At 53.1% G+C, this 22382-nt stretch overlaps 7 protein-coding genes across 7 annotated transcripts; 2 read left to right on the forward strand and 5 right to left on the reverse strand.

Annotated features, from left to right (window-relative positions):
- Nucleotides 1-6478: 6478 nt before the first annotated feature.
- VTN00DRAFT_8669 (uncharacterized protein) lies at nucleotides 6479-6688 on the forward strand (the record flags this gene model as incomplete). The annotated part of the gene is made up of 2 exons (XM_069435543.1): nucleotides 6479-6590; nucleotides 6621-6688. 2 exons carry the CDS (start codon nucleotides 6479-6481, stop codon nucleotides 6686-6688), a joined length of 180 nt encoding a protein of 59 aa, XP_069285479.1.
- A 316-nt stretch (nucleotides 6689-7004) lies between these two features.
- VTN00DRAFT_8670 (uncharacterized protein) lies at nucleotides 7005-8937 on the reverse strand (the record flags this gene model as incomplete). The annotated part of the gene is made up of 3 exons (XM_069435545.1): nucleotides 7005-7023; nucleotides 7101-8773; nucleotides 8842-8937. 3 exons carry the CDS (start codon nucleotides 8935-8937, stop codon nucleotides 7005-7007), a joined length of 1788 nt encoding a protein of 595 aa, XP_069285480.1.
- A 1097-nt stretch (nucleotides 8938-10034) lies between these two features.
- VTN00DRAFT_8671 (uncharacterized protein) lies at nucleotides 10035-15614 on the reverse strand (the record flags this gene model as incomplete). Its single annotated transcript, XM_069435546.1, has 4 exons — nucleotides 10035-10901; nucleotides 10968-12147; nucleotides 12215-14353; nucleotides 14419-15614. 4 exons carry the CDS (start codon nucleotides 15612-15614, stop codon nucleotides 10035-10037), a joined length of 5382 nt encoding a protein of 1793 aa, XP_069285481.1.
- An 874-nt stretch (nucleotides 15615-16488) lies between these two features.
- On the forward strand, nucleotides 16489-17055 carry VTN00DRAFT_8672 (uncharacterized protein; the record flags this gene model as incomplete). Its single annotated transcript, XM_069435547.1, has 2 exons — nucleotides 16489-16515; nucleotides 16609-17055. 2 exons carry the CDS (start codon nucleotides 16489-16491, stop codon nucleotides 17053-17055), a joined length of 474 nt encoding a protein of 157 aa, XP_069285482.1.
- A 438-nt stretch (nucleotides 17056-17493) lies between these two features.
- VTN00DRAFT_8673 (uncharacterized protein) lies at nucleotides 17494-18189 on the reverse strand (the record flags this gene model as incomplete). Its single annotated transcript, XM_069435548.1, has 1 exon — nucleotides 17494-18189. One exon carries the CDS (start codon nucleotides 18187-18189, stop codon nucleotides 17494-17496), a length of 696 nt encoding a protein of 231 aa, XP_069285483.1.
- A 2211-nt stretch (nucleotides 18190-20400) lies between these two features.
- VTN00DRAFT_8674 (uncharacterized protein) lies at nucleotides 20401-21847 on the reverse strand (the record flags this gene model as incomplete). The annotated part of the gene is made up of 5 exons (XM_069435549.1): nucleotides 20401-20750; nucleotides 20809-21353; nucleotides 21417-21592; nucleotides 21671-21697; nucleotides 21845-21847. 5 exons carry the CDS (start codon nucleotides 21845-21847, stop codon nucleotides 20401-20403), a joined length of 1101 nt encoding a protein of 366 aa, XP_069285484.1.
- An 18-nt stretch (nucleotides 21848-21865) lies between these two features.
- On the reverse strand, nucleotides 21866-22378 carry VTN00DRAFT_8675 (uncharacterized protein; the record flags this gene model as incomplete). Its single annotated transcript, XM_069435550.1, has 3 exons — nucleotides 21866-21873; nucleotides 21933-22008; nucleotides 22211-22378. The coding sequence occupies 3 exons, from the start codon at nucleotides 22376-22378 to the stop codon at nucleotides 21866-21868; spliced, it is 252 nt and encodes an 83-aa protein (XP_069285485.1).
- Nucleotides 22379-22382: the final 4 nt, after the last annotated feature.

The following is a 22382-nucleotide window of genomic DNA, read 5'->3' on the forward strand; positions in this document are numbered from 1 at the left end:
CCTTACTGTTGGAGACACTATATCATCCTTTCTCACATGTCCTGATCCAACCACCTTACGGCAAGGTCTGTTGTCGAAGAGGATGATTGAACAGGGAACCCAGATGACTCTGTCGACAAATCCTCATTGGCAATGGTTGGCACCTCTTGTCGATGTCACAGTTAACTGTGCTCTGTCGACCAAATCCGTCAGAGGGCTGGGCACAATCCGTGCTTTTCGCGGCTTGTATGGTTACCCAGGACGGTTGATGCTCGAAAAGAGTCTCCAGTTGGTCAGCCTTCCTTCTGCCATGGAGCTTGCTGTCAGGGTCCATGGGAGTAGACAGCAGATGGACAAGGTTTCCAGGGCATATCGCAAGCAAGCAGCGGAGATTTACAGAAAGTCAATGGCTGCGTGGGAAAAACAGAGCAGACTACCTCCTCCGCAGCTCGATCGAGTTCGCAAGCCTTATTTTTCACAACAGCTAACTGTTTCAAGAATCGATGCTTGAGACGTGGCGCTTTATGGGCGCAGTTCCATGTCCCTACTGGGATGTGCACAGACAAACCCTGAAAGTTGGGATCTATTGCAGCGCGTGTGTTTCTTGCCCTCTTTCTGTCTATCCATCTCCGGACGAGGCGGAAAGTACGAGCACCGGGCGTATTCATTGACCGAGATCCCGCAGCATTTTCTGAAGTGTGACGCCTTGAGGATGGAGCAAGTGAATAATGCTAGGTGGATCAGATATTGGCAGTACATTGAACGGTGTGATCCGATTCGCATGGGGAAGGAGTTCCTTGTCGACAGTACTGGGCATATTGTGCGCGAGTCGGATCCTAAAAGTAAACAGCATAAACGATGAACTTGAGCAATCCTCAGCTATATTTGTGTATGCATAGGTTAGCTTAGGCTCAGCACTGAAAGATTCAATCCCGCAGTCAATCTATTTGCGAACTTTGCTAAATATCACAGTCCATGGAGGATGCAGGTGGTTAGAATGATAATAGGATGCAGAGTCCAGTATTATGGCAGTACGATGGGATGCCATCCTCGTAGAAAACAACGTACGCTAGCAGAGGGAGGAGTAACATAGGATGTTAGAGAGGTATCAGGGGCCATCATAGATCAATACAGATGAGGCAATTATGAACCAACATCTACCTGTATAAAAAGGTAGAAACATATCACCAAAATAATTCCTGCAGGACCTGAATCCGATTCCATATATGTATGTATCTGACTCGTGGATCAACTTCTGTCGCCATCTATACACGAAATCCCAGCATTGAACCACACATCTTCTCATCTCGCTTATATAAATTCCTTGCCAGCTTCCTCTATTCTCCCCTTCAAAAAAGCCCTCTCACCAACAATATTTTCTATCCTCCCTCAGTATGCATGCACATGTACCTAGCGCGACATTACCGTGCACGCGACAGGCACATGACTCCTCTGACCCCTGAGCTAAACCCAAAGCAGCAACCTTCCAGAACGGTCTTAGAAGAACAGCTGACGCAGACGCTCTAGCCTGCTGCGCCTCGCCTGGTCCACTCTAGTTACCTAGAACCGGAGGCCAGCATGGATTAAGGATTAAGTGATACTGATGCTGACACTGAACGAACGATGATTGGATGCCCTCGAGGTGGCAGTGAGGGATGATGATAATATGATGTCTGTGGATGGTGTCACGATGTCAGGTACGGAATGCGGGAGTTTCATGTCATTGTCATGGGTTAATTACTAAGGTTAGGTAGCTAGGGAGGCGCCCCGGGCTGAGTCGGAGTCGGGCTTTTCGAATATGACTCCGTAAGTGTGCCTTGTCTTGTCTGGATACTGGAGCACAGAGTACGCAAGTAAGGAGTACAGAGTGTTAAGAGTAAGAACGGGGCAGTATGTAGACAGGTCTCTGAATAATCATAAAGTAGTCGATTTCTATAGTTAGGTAGGCCATTTATTAATAGCAAGTCAGTCAATTGATAATCAATCAATCAGTCTATCGATCGAAGTCCTATCTATCTTCCGATTGACTCGGATTATCTAAAGCACTGTGTAGTACGCGTCGCTTCTCCCTAGTTATACTCCGTACTCCGGACTTAGACCTAGGTTAGCTAACTCCTACTTAACTCCATAGTTTCCCTCGCAGTCCCCGGTGCCCGGTGCCCGGGCCATAGTCCAGTGCAGTCCGTACGGAGTATAGTATAGTCCATTAGGTGCCTTTACCCCGTACTAACTATTTCCAAGGAGGTTCCTTGGAAGTTCCAAGTTCCAACCGGACGGGCCACTATGAACGCCTCACTTCCAAGGCACTCTCACAAGGCAACAAACTAAACAGCCGCGCCTAGAAGGGACTAGAACGCGCTTAGAAACTGGAACAGAGTCCGCTTTGTGGTCCCCATCCACAGGACCGGGTCGACCTCCGTATCGCCCGCTTCCCACTATTCCCGCTTTCCCGCCTCCGCTTCCCGCGCGCCCGGGGCCGGCGTTGGCTTTTCCGATTCAAGCCGAGTCAACTAGAGTCCACTTGTGCCCGGGGAAGAGTGGACATTGACAAGGAGAGGCTCTGTAGTTCCATGGCAAGGACCAGACCCGACTGTTCCTAATTACAGGTTAGGTACCGTACTGTCCGGAGTAAAACGGCTAGTATACTCGGTATGGAGCAAATTCCAAGCTTTAGGTTAGGTAGGTAGTTGCTAGTGGTGGACGCCCGATCTATCGTATTCTATTACGGGGTTGAAACCAGGGAAATGTGATTGCAGCCAATGATATAACCCAGTTCATGCGTGTACTGTACTTGGGTACAGTATGATACAGAATAGATAGAACAGCGAGGCGTCCCAGTCTGTCTCGTCTACCTACGCAGTACTCTACTCCGTGGGGTATAGAGAGCACTCTGTCCACAGCACTCTAACAGTCTACTGATCCATGGATAGAAACTGACCCACGGATCCACGAATAGAGACAAAGAATTTCCTTCTAGAAGCATTGCACAACTTGTACTCCATACTGTACCCAACACTGCATAGGGCTGCAGATCTGCAGATCCCACGCCAGCCAGCCAGTCAAAGGGGAGCAGCATTCTCAGCCTGCATGGACTTGTGAGATGAAAACCAAGCCTGGCCTGTGGAGCAGGATGAAACAGCTGAAAAGAAAGGCAAAGATGTATGTGTATAATTATAATTATATCAGATTCAGGCTGTGTTACATTCCCTATGTTAGGTAGGTAGTATCACAGGACATATCAGATCAAATACTACATACCTACGTAGATAAGATACATACATATTTAGTGATTCATCAGCTCGAGTCATGGAAGCCTGTATGCGCATACACATTACAGTCATAGCTGACTGTCTAACTAATGCGGAGGCTAGACCCCGACAGTGACTCAAGTGATGGCAAAACGACAGAATCAAACCTGGAATCAAACAGAACATTTATTTCAAACGGATCATCCATTGCATATATACAAAACAACCCAGCAGTCGATTTTACGGCAGTTATCGCCATGTATCTATTATGTAAGCGCAACAAAGAAAAAAGCCTCATATCCATCCTGCGCACATCGCGAACTCCGTACAAAGAGTGGAATCTTCTGTGCAGAAGATCAATCCTCTGATGGTTCCCATTACTCTATCACCATCCGAAACAAGAAAAAGGCATGCCCATACGCCGATTCGAACCGAGGCAGTACAGTAGGTAGTCGATAGTGGACAAGGTAAGGAAGTCAAGCCAAGCCGTCAATCAAGGAACAGTGATTGACCAGTCGGGTCGGGTCCTACTACCGTACCCTACCCTACGCTACCTAATTATAGGTTAGCCTAGGTTAATTGCTAGTACAGACAGGAGAATTCCACGGTATTTTAGGACTCCTGATAGGTACTGTACCGATCTATCGTATTCTATACAGTGTCAAAAAACCAGGGCGATACAATCGCTGCCAATGAGCTGACTCAACCCCCGTATGTGTCTGTATGGACTCCGTAATCTTACACATAAGTCTCCAGTCTATGAGGCCCGGGGTATTCCGTACTCTACTCCATACAGTATAGGGAGTTAACAGAGTGGAATCCTCTAACAATCTATCCGTAACAACTGATCCACAGATCCACGAATCCATGAATAGAACGAACAACCTCCCCTTCTAGAAACCCAGATAGAAGCACTCCATACTGTACACAGTTACTCGGAATTCCCGCAAGCTGGGACTCTGTACCCGACACTGCATAGGGCTGCAGATCCCGCCCACGCCAGCCAGCCAGGGGGTTGGATATGCAATGCAAACCCATGCAAACAGCCGACCCGACCCCCAGGGGAGCGGTCTCAGCTTTGTGGCATGGCATGAACCGTTAGACGAAAACAAACCAAAAAGCAAGCCCGTGGAACGGGGATGAAACAGCTGAGAAAAAAAAAAGTAATCATATCAGACTCAGGTCGTGTCACCTTACCTTACCTACCTGACCTCCCTAGCTACTTGGCAGTGCAGCGCTTCTTTTCCCTACTGTCAGGTAACATCATAGAACAGAAAATAGATATATCAGATTCGAATGAATACTACATAAGAGGACACAATTTTAGTAATTACTCAGCTGGATCCAGGTCCAAGCCTGCATGGCTCATTGCTCATGCAAATGCAGATGCAGATGCAGATGCACATCACAGTCATATGAAGTCACAGCTGACTGACTGACTGACTGACTTGACTTGACTGCGGCCTGCCTGGGTACCTAAGGTAGTAAGCCTGCCTACTATGCTGGAGGCCCCAGACCAATCCGGAGCGAGTCCCCGACCAAGTGAGTGACTCAAGTCAGGTGATGACAGAGACGCCAATGAATGAAACCAATTGGAACAAAAGATGCTAATCGATCAAACAATGGTCCCGGGGATGGATGATGAATCATCGAGTCTCGTCCATCGCATCGCATCGTTAATCCCGACGGGCCGGCCTCCGGCAGGCACCAGCGCCTCGTCTTCGGGTCTTCTTAACCACGTTCTCAAGAAAGGAGGAACCTTGGAACGATCACCCGGGGCCGTGGCTTAGCGAGCGTCACTAGGCTCAGCTCGGCTTAGCGGGACGCGCCCTGATGAACTAACCCCAGGCGGCAGAGTGGACAGTGCTGAGAAATCCGCGAAGAAGAGCACGGGATAGTTAGGTACCCCGTACATTCATTCTATCTATCGATAGTGAAAAAAAAAAGCAAAAGAGTAAGCAAGTGAAACAAGCATGTTTCACACGGCGCGAAGAGTATCTCTCTGTTTGGAGCATCAAGTGGTCAGAGTGGCTGCTTGTTGTGGCTGAGATCGACCTGAACTAGGTAACTAACTAGGATAGGTACGTCGGGGAGTATACGACTACTACTGTCATGGTTAGGACTACCTAACCTAAGGTCCAGCCCGGTGGAAGTGGAGATCAGGGCTCCCGCCTGCAGGTGTCAGTCATTCAGTCCATGGAGTTCAGTTCAGTCATAGGTCTCTAAGAGACTTGTCATCCATTAGTCTGGGATGCTATGGGTAATAGTTTCTCTGTTTCTGTTTCTGTTGTATACTTTGTATAGAACACATGACAGCTCGTTACGTACGCTTGTTTACAAACATCCATACCCTAGGCCTCAGGAGAGAAAGATCCCGGACAAGGGTCGCCCGCCCTGCTGGTGAAGAAAGCCTCCCGAGCCCGGGGATTTACCCTTAACCCTGGTAAGTGGTAAACCAGCCAAGACAAGGTCACCTGAGGCACCTGATCAGACCTGTGCCCTAATAACACCGAACGCCTCGAAAAGAATCGATCTTGACACGAGGCTGTTTCGTCTCGTCTCGTTTCGTTTCGTCCACTCTCCCCTGTTTTCGACCTTTCTAGCCTCAGCCAAGCCATGCTATGTTCTGCTGCTCATGCTGACGCGAGGCTAAGCCTGCGGGCAGCGCCGGTGGATCTTCCCATCTATCGGGTGGATCCCGCCCGACAGCGCGCCCTGAACCGAACAGGTTGAAACTGACGTCGGTGCCTGGACATGGGGGAGACAGACGATACGGAATGACTAGATTGCTGATCATGGATGGATGGTGGGGGGGAGGGGAGTTGCTGCCAAAAGAAAAAGGTTATATATATCCTTTCGTTTTCTTTCTTCAGGTGTCTTTTTCTTCATCAGACTTCAACGGTTATAAATACCTAATCAACTACTCTAATATACAATCCATCCATCTATCTATCCTTTATATTTACCATCACGACCACTCCTACAATACTGTACAACGTCCTGAACAACCCATCCATGGGCCGCGGAGGATACAACTAAGAAACTTTCCACTCCACACACACGAAACCAACGCCACATCTCATCACCTCGCAAAAGCAACAAACCACCAAGAAACCAAGACAACTCAACCAGCGACACATAACCACCGCCGCCGCTTCATCTCCATCTTCTGCCTGCAATAATCAGCCGCAAGCAGAAGCAACAAACGAACCAACCAACCAACCCACAGAACCTACCTTTCACCAGTCACAATGGCCATGGGTCGCGGCGGATACAACGGTCCGGAGGAGAACAACGACTCTTCTCGGATAACCACCTTCCCTGCCGAACTCGTCTCCATGCAGGGCCGCGGCGGTTACAACGGTCCGGAAGACGACGACTCTTCACGGATAGCCACCATCGAGTTCCCCTCCATGCAGGGCCGCGGCGGTTACAACGACGTCCACGACGACGACGAGTAAAGGCAGAGAGCCCTTTGGTAAACTCGTCGACGGGATCACGCACACTTTGCATTGATTTGGGCGCTTCGGTTTCGGTTTCGGTCTCGGTCTTGGTCTAGTCTTTGGTCGTTTGTCTTTGGCTTGACGGAGTCTTCCATGGACTCCTGTCGCCCATATCGCACACTGCGTGGTTGTCTGAGGGGGTAGGAAAGGCCTGCGGGGCGGAGTCGAGGAGAGAAGGAGGGGGAGGGTCTTGCAGGTTAGCGGAGTCTTGAGTCCGGATTCTTCGCATACACTCGTTGCTGCGTCTTCGATTTCCGGGCATCGGTCATCACTCCTACTTGCCAACGCAGAACCTGTTCGAAGAAAGCGAGTCGTCAGTACCATCGCAACAACAGTCGACATATTCGGGAACACGGGTACAACAACGCACTTCTCGAAAACGACCCCCAAGACGTCCTCCACGTCGCCGCTCTCGCCCTTGCCCGTGATCTTGGCAAGGCTGTCCGCGGCGAACCGCAGGTGCTCCGCCGCCGTGACGATGTCGACGTCTTCTGTCTCAATATCTGTACCAATATCATCTGGCGTTTCGGTTTGGATCATCGGGAGGATATCACCATCATCATCATTAATAGAGGTCTGGGTTCGGGTCATCTGGGATAGAGATAGAGTTGGAGTTTTTTGGGTCTTGGTCTGGGTCAGGAAGTCATCCAGGTGTTGGAGGCACCGCTGTAGATTAGAGCTCTGTCGATGTGTGACTCCCAATGAGTCTTCCCAATAGCTACTGTCTTGTAATAATAATCCACCATTTTCTTCTTCTGATCCTTCTCCTTCTCCTTCACCAGTAGCAGTTGTCAGTGGTTCTGCGATCTTTTCAAAGTTCGAGATTAGCCCCGCAAGGAATCGTTGGATCCCGCCGGGGTCGCGGGCATGCGAGGACTCGTCCTGCGCTTCCTTGCATGAGATGGCGAACACCCGATCGGCCGGCACGGAGGGGAATAACGTGCTGACAGCGTCCGACAGGCTGCGCGGGACTTTGCCATCACTGGCTTCCTCCCGCTCGGTCGCTGATAGTCGGTCAGACTTGTTAATGGCCACGATGATGCACTTGCCGCGTTCTTCGCAGCCCTTGACAGCGTCGACAACCTCAGGCTCTACACTCAGCTGATATCCGGCGCCGTCCATGCTCTCCTCCAGCGAGAGGACAACGACAACGACATCCGACTCCAGCGCCCTCTCCTTGGCACGTCGAATACCCTCCTTCTCAACCGCGCCAATGGTTACGGGGCTCTCCCCAGGCCGCAATGCACGACGGTCTGACCTCAACCCAGCCATGTCCCCCAACTTACAATACCACCCTCCAAGATCAACCCCAACATCCACAATATCCCTCGTGGTCCCCTCCTCCGTGCTGACGATAGCGGCCTCCTTTCCCACCACGCGATTCAGCAGGGAACTTTTCCCCGCATTCGGCGCCCCCAACAGCGCGACCCGGATCCCGTTCCTCCGCAGCTCCCCGCGCGACGCATTCTGGATGTGGAGCGCGATCTGCCGCTTCAGGATGCGGACCTGCGTCGCGACGGACGCGACCAGCTCCGCGGGGGACTCGTCGAAGTGCTGGTCCTCGGAGAAGTCGATCAGGGCCTCCATCTCGCCCCGCGCGTAGAGAAGCTGCTGGCGCCACTGCTCGTAGCGCTTCGAGAGGGCGTTGTCGCTCGAGGATGCCCGGACCGCGAGGCGGCGCTGCTGCTCCGTATCGGCGGAGAGGGTGTCGCCCAGGGCCTCGATCTGCGGGAGGGACAGGCGGTCGTTCATGAAGGCGCGGCGGGTGAATTCGCCGGGTTCTGCGTAGCGTATGACATGGTCGGGTCCGTTGCAGTTGGAAATCGCCGTAAGAACGGCCTTAACGATGGCCGGGCCACCATGGAGGTGTAGCTCGAGGATATCCTCGCCGGTGACGGTCTTCGGGCTCGGGAAGTAGAGGACCAGGGCGCCGGCGTCGAGGACGGTGCTGCTCGAGGGTTCCTGCGTAGGATCGTAGAGGGTGCGAAGAGCGGCGACGCGCGGTTTGGGCAGCGGTTTTCCCGGGCATAGAGCTTTGTAGATCTGCAGGATTAAGTCGCAGTTAGATAGCCATCGAAATAGATAGCCCTCCGGAAATTTAAAATCCATACCTGCTTGCACGCCGGTCCAGATATCCGCACAACGGCTATAGCAGCCCTCCCAGGCGCCGTCGAAAGTGCATAGATGGTAGAATCCCCGTCAGGCATAAACTGAACCGGAGCAGAGGCTGTAAAGCTTCGGATTCCGCTGGTGGTATTCCTTTCCCGGATCGATCGCGGGGTTGGTGCGGGACGGCATGAGGGGCTATGAATTCCGAAGAGACCTCTCAAAGAGACGGGTCCGCTCCATGAAGGGCGATGGGGAAAGACCCTACACGTCGTTCGAAATAGAGGACCTCGCATGTGCGGGGAGAGACTCGAGCTGGAGTGGGAGTGTTCTCTCGTTCCCAGCCGAGGCCTGCGTTGTAGCGGCATGCTTCCTGCACGTGACTTCATACAGATCCATGTTCAAGTTGACACCCGGTGTTATACTACATCAGACACTTGTAAAGGCCGAATTACTTTTATATTCCATTCGATATAACAACCTGAATGAACCCGTACTATGCGACCTCGTCCGCAGGCAAGCAGACCTATCCTGTCTATCGGATAAGCAAGACTTTCTTTCTACATCGGATAATCCAAGAGGATAGAATAGATGAGATGGATGTCAGCCAAAGGAAACGCTGAATGGCAACTACACGAAAGGGCAATATGCTACTCATGCAGGCTCCGCTTAATCACTCTGGAAACAGCAACCGGGGTGTAAGTTGGATTCATTTACATACGCAACGCATCACGGTACAATCGCTTGCAACATGATAGCATACAAACCAGTAGCAGAAAAAAGAAAAATGTCTTCTGCGTGATATGGGAATATAGAGTGGAAGTCGGGGGATTTTATAATAAGCATGCACACACACGAGGATTTAAAAATAAGAGGGGGTAGAGGAAATAAAAAAAATGTAACACGAGAGGCAAGAAGAGATTAGGAAATAGAAAAATGATGGTAAAAGGGGGGCCTTCTCTGCCAAAAAAAAAATCAAATGCACAAGAAACATAGAAACGAAATGCTGCTGGTCCCGGATCCGGCCCACTCGCGGACCAACAGCTGAGAAACAAAATCAAAAATGAACTAGGACAAGAAATGCTGGTAAAGAGCTGGCAGGGAGAATAGTATACATATGCGCCGTTGAAACAATTTCCCGACCGACATCACTAATCCTTTTCACACATTAAAAAGAAGCTGTACCGAGCCCTACAGATTACTCTGCATTTTCAGCGGGCTTGTTTTCTGTAGAAACCTCGGAGGGCTCCGAGGGCTCGTTTTCAGGCGGTTGATCAGGATGATCAGAAGTCGAAGACACGACGATGGACGGAGGCGGTGGTTGAGAACCCTGAGAACCAGCCGAGTCAGGCCTTTTGCCCGGGCTTCCTGCCTCGTCCGTCACCGCTACCTCCGTTTTGGCTGGGGAGGCTGGCTCTTTCACCGTAGCGAGACCCGATCCATCAGCACTATGGTCTTTGCTCCCGCTGGTTCCACCATTCCGTCTTCTCAATCTCCGATTGCGTCTCTCGTCCTCGGCGCTCTCTCTTCTTCTCCTTGCGCGCTCTCCATCCGCGTCAGAATTACCTCTCAGACCTTGCAGCATGCTAGCGGCCCGATCCGCAATGTCTTCGCCTTCCGAGACGTGGGAATCTTGGGCATCTTCTTTGTTGGATTTGTTGTTGCTGTTATTGTCGGGTTTGGCCTCGTCAGGCTGGCTGCTCTCAGGGCTCAACAAGCCCGTGTCGTTGCCAGTCGGGGCCTTGTTTTCTTCTTCACCACCCTCGTTCTTTGTCTCACTCATAGCCGGAAGCTCAGGCATTTTCTGCCCAGAAGCGATCCGAACCTGGTGCCGTTCCTTGAGCCTGGCGCGACGCCGACGGTCACGCTGATCTCTGGCTTGCGGAGCTGCTGCGCGCAGCTTCTCGAGCAGCGAATCCATCGCTCCACTTGTTGATGGAGAGTTTTGATTCTCCGCAGAGTGACCACCGCCGTTAGCGAGAGCAGGGTTGATGCGCTTGCGTGCCAATGACGCCTCCGTACGCTTCTTCGCCTCTTCCAAGGCAATGTTCTTCTCTTTCGATTTCTACATACCGTCGTTAGCCCAGGCAATAGGGAATAGAAACCGATAAAAATGGGTAAATAAACTGACCTTCCACTCCTGCAAGAAGGAAGCAAGCTTGCCGAAGAAGTCTCGTCGAGCGTTCTCGTCGGTGTTGTCCTCGCCATAGAAGGTCATGATATCGTCGTACGTCTTGACCATTTCATCCAGGTAGATCTGCATCTGTTCCGCCTTCCGTCTTGCCTCCTTCATGCTCCGCTGGACGACTTGACTGACGCGGTCCTGAGGATGGAATTTCTTCGGATCACTCAGGTTGCCCGCGTCCAAACTTGCCTGCACGTTTTTGATGGTATCAATGTACTTCCTGGCGTCCGTTCTTAGCTGGTCAACATTCAACTTGTGCACTCCCATCACTCCTCCAATCTCATCGATGAAGCCCTCCCACTCTGGGTACTGGTTGCGGACGATACGCTCGACAAGATCTGCGAACGTCGACTCATTCTTGTCATCCTTAACCATGCCAAGACGGGCAAGAGAGCTGAGCTTGAAACCTTGAGCCTGCTTGTTGCTATCGTTCATGAAATTACCAATATCCAAAATCAGGCCCAGAACATTCATCAATGAGACGGAGTCCCGGAGCGACTCGCTGACGCTGACAACCTCCTGGAGCTTCGCGGATATATGGTCATAGTCAGGCTCGTAGGATCGGGTCAACGCGAGAGCGCGCATTCTGGCCTTCCAGTAGTGGTTGAGCTCGAACGCAGTCTGCAGGTAGATCTGGTCTTCACGGGTGAGCTCGCTCGGGTCCTGGTCTCGTTCAGAAGAAGCAGCATCTGGCCCAGTCCAATCCTTGCTGTAAGGAGCCATGAGTTTGGCGACGTTGTCTGGAATGGTGCATAAGTCATCTCTTTGCAAGAAATCCATGACAACATTGTTGTCCAGGATCTCCTTGTCACAGTGGATGATCATACGCACAACTTCTTCCACAGGGATGTGTGAGAATTTGGCCAACGCGATCTGGAAAGTCTTCGACAGATCGTTCGAGATGATCTGCTTCTTGTCTTGTCGCTGCTTCGCTGCTGCACCTCCCTTGATGATCTTCGCTTCCTTCGCCATGAACAGTCTCTCGACTTCGTCGAGAACACCCTTCTTGGCCAGTTCGGTGTACTTCTGTTCTCTTGCCTCATAGGTTGGCGCGTGGGTAGCCCACACGGTCACCTGAGGAGTATCAACTTTGTCCCAATGAAGAGCCTTAAGCTTCTTCTTAGGTCTAATTGAAGGCATGAGAAAAGTGGGGCCAGAGGCTTGCTGTGCAGCCATGTAGTTTGCTCGCCAACCCCCGGGGACTGGGGCGCCAGGGGGTGGGGGAGGAGGGGGCGGTCCGAATCCGGCACCGGGAGGTGGTGGGGGAGGTGGAGGGACTCCTCCGGGGGAAACCTCCTGGAGGAGGGGGAGGCGGCGGAGGGGGAGGAGGTACGCCCGCCGCGCCTGGAGGGGGTGGTGGAGGGGGCGGCGGAGGCGCGGGTACACCTTTCCCGGGGGGAGGAGGAGGGGGTGGAGGAGGTGGTGGAGGCGGAGGTGCGGCTTGGCCCTCAGCTTTAGATTCGGCCTTGCTCTCATCCGTGCTCTCAGCTTTCGTTTCCTTGTCTTCTGCAGAAGCTTGAGCCTCTTCAGAGTCGGGCGTTGGAGTAACGTCACCGGCATCATCGCCGTATTTGGGCACTTTGGAGGCGATCTCTCCGAGCAAGCCAGACGCCTGCTTCGGGTTCAGTCGAGGCCGTGACAACTCCACGATGCGAGGCTTCTCGTACACAACCTCACCCTCATCCTCGGGCTGCGATTCCTCTCCCTCATGAGCACCACCATCCTCACCGTCGTCTTTCTTGTGGCCTCTCTTCCGGTAGACCGCTCCAAGAGTGCTGGTGTCCAAGTCGCGGGTCTCCTCCTCAAAATCCTGAGCTTGTATTCCATCCATCTGCTCCCGCAGCTCGCGCAGGCGATCCGAGGGGCCTTGGGCGCCCCAGACTTTGCCCTCCAGCTTGAATTGCGTCTTGGTTCGCTCGAGCTGCTTCTCCAGCCTCTCCAGAAGCTTCTCACGATCCAAAATGCCTCTCATCAGCGTCGGGTCCACCTCGCCCTTGCCGTTCTCAGCCTTCTTGGCGTGCGACGCGGCAATGTCCTGCGCATCTCGAAGCATGAGATACAACTCTCGGGTCTCCAGTTCATTTCGCTGGAGTTCCTGGCTGCGGAGTCTCTGGACATCTGCAAGCTCGGCTTTCAACGCTTCATTCTGTCTTGTCTGGAGTTCGATAATGCCGGCCTGTTCCTCGATCTGTTTCTTCAGCTTCTTTACCAGACCATCCGCACCCAACTCCACCTGCGCTTTCATCTCATCTCGCTCGGCAATGGCCGCTTCCGCGACCTGTCGGGCTTCCAGAGATTCATCGTACGCGCGCCTCGCTTCCGCATCTGTATGTAATCTATCCAAAAGGCTCTGCACGGTGAACGTCAAACCCTGCCTCAGATCCAGGTCCGGAAGCCTCCTGTCCATAGCCACATAGCTAAGCATTGCGTCCACGAGCTGGAACATCCTGAGGCCATCCTCTCCGGAGTTCTCGCGGATGAGAAGCATGTGCTGCATCGCAGAAAGGAAGTAATCATGGGACCGAGTCCCTTGGATCTTGGACATGATCGCATCTGTGATCTGCATGGGGTCGCTCATATCCTTGACCTCGCCCTCGATACTATCCTTCATGCTGCTATTCTCCCGCTGCAGCAGATCTTCGTAGTCAATCGCCTCATTTTCCCTAAACCGCTCGATCTGCTTGTCTATGACCTCATACTGGAAACCCTCCATCTTCGTTAGGAGACGTTTGATGCCACAGGATATGAACTGGGCTCGGATATGGCATCGCAGCTGCAGGTCATTTTCCGGCGCATCGATAAGCATATTGATGAGGAACATCGTGGCGACCGCATATTCCATGAGGAGATTCTCCATGCCAATTCCTCCGCTTCGATACTCTTCACTGGCGCCAACCATACTTCCCATCTTTCCACGTCCGTCAATCGTGACCTCCACAATACGCATCCAAGCATCGAAACGGCCAGTCTCTCCTTGATGATTCTTGACATGGTCCATAGCCTGCAGAACCTTCTGATGACCCACTCCATCGGCCCAGTGACACAGGAAAGTCAAGACCTCGCTGACCAACTTCCTCGTGTGTAGACGAGGAGAGAGCAACGAGCTCACGAGCGCCACGATAACCTGCTGATGGGCAAGAGCATCGTCCGCACCGTATTTGTTATTCATCAGAGCTTTTAGACATTTAGCAATATCATATTCACGTTCCAAGTCCTTATCGCCTGACGATGGAGGCGCCGGCATAGGCCCAGTTGCCTTCCTTCTGTTGATCTTCAACAGGACGTTCGTCAAAGCGATTTGACCTTGAGCCTCGACGAAGGCTTTCACCCAGCTATCATTCATAGATCAGCAACTTCTAGACATTAGATCTTCTTTCTTTTCTTCAGGGCATCCTACCTAATCGGCTGCGTTCGCAGACTGACGCTCAGACTGGCGAGTTGCTTCGACGTGATCGTGTCGTCCATCACCTTCCTGACGTACCACTCCGGGCTTCCCTCCTCGTCTGCTCTTCCCAGAAGAGTGCTAGGCGCTTCGCCTCCGTAGGTTGATTTTGCGTTCTGTCTCCGTCTCTGCTCGCCCTGTAGCTCAGTTAATCGATCTTGATGGACCAGGGTCCACTTCTTCGAGGCCGGATACGCCAACATCTGTCTCTTGGCCTGCTCAGGGAGATTTTGCCAGCCACGCTTCTGCATCAGTTCGAGAAACAGTTGGTCGATTATTCGATCGTCCCTGGGGCGCGTCAGATATTGTTCCGGGGACATGGCCGGCGGCATCGGCGTAAGCGGGGTTGTCGGGATGGGTTGCGAGATGTAGGAACCTTGAAGATGGGAGAGTCTGTTAGTATTGAGATCTGCGAACATCGAGTTACGGTCCGTGGAATATGAGGTCGTGAGCGTACGGGAAGAATTGTCGGAAGACACATAGCTCGAGCCACGGGTGTTCGAGGAGACGGACGAATGGATGCTCGTCTGATCTATGGACATGCGCGAGGTGTTGGACGAGTCCATGGTCGAGGAGGAGATGTGGCTGTTGAAGGCGGCGTTGGTGGAGGAACTGCCTGGTCTCCCCCACTGCTGGTATCGGGTTCCTTTGTCGCCCGTGGCACTGGCGGCCATTGTGGTGTTGGTGACATGGGGCGGCGGGCGAGGCCCCGTGGGATGGGAGGCATATCCATTCTGCACGACCGTCTGGGGGTTCCACGGCGGATACTGGTGGAAGTCACCCCCGCCCTTGGCCAGGTGAGCTGGCGTGGGCTCCCTGCGAGGCGACGACTGCATGTTGGAGAGGGAGTCGACGGGGATGGGAGACTTGGGATCGGGCGGCAGGCTCTCAAAGGGGATCGAGGTGATGACGCCCGCGGTCATGGAGAGAACATCCGCATCCTGGCCCATGTCGAGGGACTGCACGGACGCTCTCTTGGTATGTCGCGAGGAGCGGGAGCCGGACGGGCTGCCCGGGGGCGCAGGCGCCTCGAAGGCCCCATTGCCGGAATGACGGTCGTCCACAGGCTTCTCCTTGTGCAGCTTCCTCCCGAAGAACGACTTGCCGGCCGAGGTCTGTCTCGATTTGTCGGGCGCGGAGGAGGAGGGCATCGTGGCGGGCGTCGCTGAGGAGGCGCAGGGTGCAGCATGGGCGTCATCCACAGCAGGAGGAAGGCCCTTCCGCCGCTGGCGGGCAGTGCTCCTTCTGGGGTCGACTGTCTCACGGGCAGCGGTCGCGAGGAGGCGAGTGCAGAGAAGTCAATGTCATCCAGGCCGGTTCTTATTTTTTTTGAGGTGGTCTGTTGTGCCTTTCACTCCCTGACGATCGATGGGTAACCCGCCAGACACGGGGGGGTAGGGAGGGGCGAGGAAGGGCGCGAGAAACGGATCCTCCTCTTTCAACACGCTGACAACAGACAAACCACGCGTACAGACGGACAGAGCAGCGGGGACAGGGTGAAATCGCGATATCTCGAGAGTTGTCCTCAGGGCATCGCACGAGGTCGGGCCTAGAAGACGGCGTTAGGGGGTGTCTGGCCGTGTCCTCGGCGCATCTGGTTCGCCCGTCCGAGCGCTGCTGCGCGCCCGATCCGGGCTAGCGCCGCACGTGATGGCCATGCGTGCTGGCCTGCATGGCGACACGTGACCTGCCGCGGGCGTGCGCATCGCCCGGCGCCGCGGGCTTGCCCTGTGCTGGCCGTGATCTTCGCTTCTAAATCCCCTTCTCCCTGTCATCCTCGAGAGAGAGCTGGAGAATGAGGGGTTCCGGCGAATCAGGCCTGCCTTAATCTGCCTTAACCCCCATCCGTGCTTCGAGCCTCTCCCTGCTGTCCGTCAACGGTCGACGTCCGGACACCATCTCCGCATCAATCACACCGCCTGCGGAGCTGGCACAAGCATCCATACCTTTCCCCCGTACTGACCTACCCTCCCCAAGACTTGACTGCCTGTCTCGACTTCTATCCAAGGCCTTTCACTCGTCTCGATGGGGGCCATACTGGACCTAATCAAGGTCTGTTCATTATCTCCCCCTGAAACAGTTCTCCCCGAGCTGGCCTCCGTAGTACTACGTCTTCCAACGCCTGGGTACTAACATATACAACAGACCATCATCACTCCCGCCCTCATCTCCCTCGCTCTCTACCTGCTCTTCTCATATGTCATCATCCCCTTCTTCCGCCGCTACCACCAGCGCTACGCACAGTACCTGCCCCTGCACACCATCTCCGCGCACACCTCCTCCCTCCGCGACCGCGTCGCCGACGCCCTGATGCACGTCTTCCTGCCTTCCTCCTGGCGATCCGGCGCGCGGCTGGTCGAGGGCCACCAGCACAACGATCACGATGGGGACAGCGTCCTGAACGAGGAAGAAGGGGAGAACATGGTCGGGATGAACATGGACCCCGCACGGCGGGAGGCGCTGGAGAGACGGCGGAGTACGGCCGGTGACGCGGAGGTGAGGCTGAGTCGGGAGTTGGAGGAGGGGTTTATGGATGATAGTGATGATGAGGGGCATGATGAGAGGACGACGTCGCAGCAACAGAGGCGGTAGTTGGCGGTTTGTTTTTTTCTTCGGTGTCCATATAGATCATTGTCTGGCGTTGGGTCTTCAGTCAGTTGACGGCGTTGGCATTGAAAGTGTACTATACATACAGATGTTTGCTCTTGTTCCGCTCATGTGGTAGACACGAATGGGCAGCGTTGATCTGCTGGACAGCCTGTTACTAGAAATCCGGAGCTGTCTTCTGCTCATTTTACTCCCTACCCGTTCTATTCCATGATGGAGAGAGAGAGAGAGACGATTCAATGTCTAAATATATAACAAACTCGCGTGAGCATCAAATCGATTCGATTCGATTCGACCGGTAACCTCCTTCCAGTTGACTGGAAAGAACCTAATCACTATAGAATCATGTACCTAGGTACATACTTAGTAGGTATCATCTCGAAGTGTTGTTCTCTCCAAACCAACTTCGCCATATCCCTGAAATCATCCTCCGTCAAAACGAAATCTCTCCCCCTGCCCCCGTGCTTCCCTCCGGAAGACATTCTCGAACGCGATGGTAAGAGGAGCATCGGTAACATTGGCAGTCTCCTGGCCCTCCTCCAGCTGGAAAATCACCACTTGCTGCATTAGAGCCGGTTGTGCGCGCCTGTTAGGCTCTGTTCGATCGGCCAGCTCCCATTTCTGGATGGTAAGTTCCTTTCTCCCCCTGTCGACCAAGATGACCAAAGCAGTCCGTACATCTCCCTCCGATTCAATCAGCCACCACTTGGCATCAGCTTCGAGCTTGGATCCCAATTCAGCGTACCCGCTTTCCACGACCGCGGATGGCCGTTGATCCGATCGGCCCTGCGGGAGGCGATACGGGAGGTACGACTGATCAGGTCTCATTTCTCCTCCCCCTCCCCCCAGACAGTGCATTCTGCACTCCAGCTGATTCTCTGAGGCGGAACTCGCTCTTGAGATCACAACCAACTTATCCCTCAATGTGACTGTGATGCCCAGACTGGACTGCTCGTGGACACCGGTCGTCATCTTGACCAGGAGGATCTGGCGGACGGGGTCGTAGGAGGTGAAGGAACGGGAGAGGAGCTTTTCGGTGGAGGAGTGGATGTCCTTGAGGAAGATGTCCTCGGGGATGTTGGAGAAGATTATAAATTCACTCCTCCTTCTTGGTCCCATCTTGTCATCGTCACTGTCCAGGAGATCTCGTTCGAGGTGAATGGTATGTAGAAAGTGGGGCGATTCCCTGATATTGGTATTCACCGGTCCCGCGGGGAAGACCGTCTAGGATGCCGGTGGCATCGTTGGTATTTGGATTTGCATTTGCTGGCATTAGGGTAGGAGGTGCACTTCAGTGGCAGTCCGTTCAGGGGTACGTATACACTAGCAATATCAAAATGGGGGTAAAATGAAAAGATAACACCAGTATTAGAAAAAAATGGAAGAATGGCAGAGATCAAGTCTCGACCGTATACACTACTATATCATGCCTATCTTTCTATCATCCCTGCCCTGCTGCGTAGAGTGCCTTGTGGCTTGGCGGATTGCTATTTCATACCCATGTGATCTTGAAGCTCATTGGAGAGTACCCAGACACCATGTGAGGTCACAGACCCTAGGCAAAGCCAGTTCAGCCCAGATTGCAATATAGCAAGAGGGGATGAGTAGTGTATGTTCACGTAGAGAAAGATAAGTGGGGCGGATTCAACCAGATTGTATGTAGATGGATCTATCTATCTATCTATCTATCTATCTAGGTATCTATCATGGCCTCATTATGACACCAGCGCACGAAAAAAATCCATAGACTGTATATTTGATAACTGACTAGAATCACCATCGCTGCTCCATTTCCCACATCGAAAAATATCAGATATTATCATCGGATAAATTTCTCAAGAGGATATAAATAGTGTATGATGGTGAGGGGCATCTATTGGCCTTGGTCGAGTAGGCAAATCGTATGGATCTAGGTCAGGTCAGATACGGTAGGTACCGAGGTACCTAAGGTAGACATGGCGAGTTCCAGGTACCTAAGTCTCGACATGGTTATTTAGGATCCGGTCAGGTCCCCGTTTTCACGCTGAAGTTGTACATACAAAGCATATGAATGCATTGCACGAGTGACAAGTAAGATGGGACGGGTGGATCTATCTGCCTACCTACCTAAGTACCTAGTATGATGTCAAATGATATCCTCGCGCCTGACTGACCCTTGCGCTGCCTGGTTACGAAGGTATCCAATCTACCTATCTATCTTCCAAAGCCGATCACAGAAACACAGTGTCTACCTCTGTACAATACCCAATGGATGGATAGCGCCGCTAACACCTTTGGTATCTAAAGCAGGTACCTAACCTAAAGTCGACATACTTGATTTACTAATCATCATTCACCGATCCAATCCTATCCAAACATGGGATAATATTAATTTATCGTAACACCACACCGCATCGCACCGCATCTCCCCCTCACGGACATATCCAGGTAGTACACAATCTCATCCGTCCCTCTGTCCCACCCTCACGCCTACACTGCAGTACCACAAAGAACAACCAACCAACAAAACAACCCCGGAACCGGCCCTGCGACACCGGTACCGGTGCCGGAAAAGCGGTCCAGTCGAATCCAACTACCTACCTTAGGTACCCAAGGTACCTAGGTCCATCCATACTCTTTCTTATCTATCTATCAAGTCTTATCTAACTGGAAAGGTCAAATGCATATGGAATGCAAGACCTCAACATTATTATTAGAACTTATCACAACGTCCCATTACATAATATGATAATCCAACCTACCAATCGATCATCAATATCGATGAGATCATGACATGACATGCAGATATGGATCGAGGCTAGAAAATATCCAGTGATCCACGGATCTGGATCGGATGGGCCGGATGGATCGGGGTCCACCAAAGAAAAGGGGGGGAGGGGAGCTGGGGGCCCGGCTTGTCCCGGCGGCGGGTTTCTTATCCATCCCTTGGCTGCCTAATACGGTAATGAGCTAGGTAAGCAAGTAATCACATGACGAGTCTTAATCTAATCTGGTCGATCGTTCCGTGCTGCGCTAAGTTACCTAGGGACCTAAGGTACAATGAAATGGATCGGGGGCAATGGCCTGATCTATTTTTTACTTTCCTTTCTTCTAGCCAAGAATGGTTAGAGAAAGGAGCATGCTGTGGAGCTTTTAGTGTTTCGGATAGGGGAGCACGGAGACAAGGAAACAAGTTAAATATATAAAAAATATATTTGTTATTTATAAATCCCTAGTTATGACATGCAAACCTAATCCTGATCAAGCCAGGACATATGAAACCCAGTCCCGAACTCCAATCCCTTCCAGCGGGCTAGGCTATGCATCGCGGTTCAACAGACCGCGATACATTTATTTATGGTTCTCGCGGAGACCGTAGGAGCGGGTAGCGTACTGACCCTTGTGGACGATGAGGTCCTGGGGGCGGTAGTCGTGGCGGCCAGAGAAGTAGCTCTCCAGGATGGCCTTGGTGCCCTGGGCATAGCGGATCTGGGCGTCGATGGAGGTACCGGACATGTGGGGAACCATGGCGTTTCCACCGCCCAGAGGACCGGTGACGTAGCGGAGAGGGTGGTCCTTGGGAGCGGGCTGAGGGAACCAGACGTCACCACCGTAGCCGCGGAGGTGGCCAGACTTGATGGCCTCAGCGACGTCCTCCTTGACGACGATGGCACCACGAGCGGTGTTGACGAGCCAAGAGCCTGCAAGTCGTTAGTCGACGACATCTAATGACGCTGGAGTAAGAGACGAAGGACATACCGGGCTTCATCTTAGCAATGAGGTCCTTGTTGAACAGACCGCGGGTCTTCTCGTGGAGAGGGCAGTTGATGGTGACAACGTCACACTGGGAGACGAGCTCCTCCAGGGTGTCGACACGGCGGCAGCCGATCTCCTTCTCGACCTCAGGAGACAGGGGCTGGTAGTCGTAGTACAGGAGCTCCTTGCAGTCGAAGGGCTTGAGACGGCGGAGCACACGCTCACCGATACGGCCGACAGCGACGGTACCGACGACCTTGCCCTCAAGGTCGAACTCGTTCTTGGCGACGGCAGCGACGTCCCACTCACCGCGGGCGATCTGCTCGTGGGCAGGGACGAAGTTGCGGACCAGGGCCAGGATGGTCATGACAACGTGCTCGGCGACGGAGGTGACGTTGCAGCCAGTGACCTCAGCGACGGTGATACCGCCGTTGGTCTTGTTGGCAGCATTGAGGTCGACGTGGTCAGAGCCGACACCAGCGGTGACAGCGAGCTTGAGGTTCTTGGCCTTGGCCAGACGCTCAGCGGTCAGGTAACCGGGGTGGAAGCTGCATTTCCAACGTTAGATGGATCAACATTCCACTGCGTGGTGGTGCAATGGCAGGACTTACGGAGTGGTGATGATGACCTCAGCGTCAACGAGCTCCTTCTCGAAGACGGAGTTAGGACCCTCCTTGTCGGAGGTGGTGACGAGGGTGTGGCCCTGGTCCTCGAGCCACTTGCGGAGACCAAGCTCGTTCTCGGTGGTACCGAGAAGGCCGGGCTGCTGCTTGGCGTGCTCGCCGCCCTGGATCGATGCTTGTCAGCAATTGAGTTTGGGACAAGCGTGTGGGATCATGATGATCCAAGATTCTGGAATACTTACGTCATACAGGCACATAAGAACCTTGACCTGTCGGTTGGCAGTAGCTGTCAGTGTGCGGGCCTGGGCAAAAGGAGAGGCCGCCTGCCAGCAAGGGCCGGCAGCGCGGGCGACTCTGCCGGAGAGGAGGGAGGCGGCAGGGCGCCGCAGCTGGGCAGTGAAGGAACGAGCAAATACCATTTTGAATGATGTTTGAGGTTAAAGAACTATACAAGAGAGAAGTGAGTTGGGATGATTCACAGCAGCAGCTGGGGGGAGGACGAACCCTTAAATATGTATTCGGAGTGGAAACAGGAGAGGTACGAGTACCTGGGTCCGGATGGGTCAGCACAGGAATGATACTCCATTGTCGTCAGCATGGAGCGACAGGAAGCATAGGAAAGGATAGAACGCATGGGGAGAAAGCGACTGGCCGTGCGGAGCGGGGGTGGAGACCGGCCAGAGCTCGCCAGGCCGTGAGCTGCCGGAAGCAGCGCGCAGCAGGACGAAGCAAGGCCGGTGAGGGCCAGAGGTGGGAATGAAGATCAGGGGCTAGTTGCATACCAAAGTGATAGATCGTAAAGTGATGTTTCTCGTTAGAGACTGGGAGAGGATATTGTTGATGAGGAGGAGAAAACAGCGCTTGGAACAGGCTGGTCCGGGATATATATACTTATCCCGCGGGCCTTGGGCAAGGCAGTTCGACCACGAGGTCGTCACCCTCGACTCCATCCTC

This window comes from Thermoascus crustaceus (assembly GCF_041956765.1).
Source record: "Thermoascus crustaceus strain CBS 181.67 unplaced genomic scaffold VTN00scaffold_6, whole genome shotgun sequence".
Taxonomy (NCBI): domain Eukaryota; kingdom Fungi; phylum Ascomycota; class Eurotiomycetes; order Eurotiales; family Thermoascaceae; genus Thermoascus; species Thermoascus crustaceus.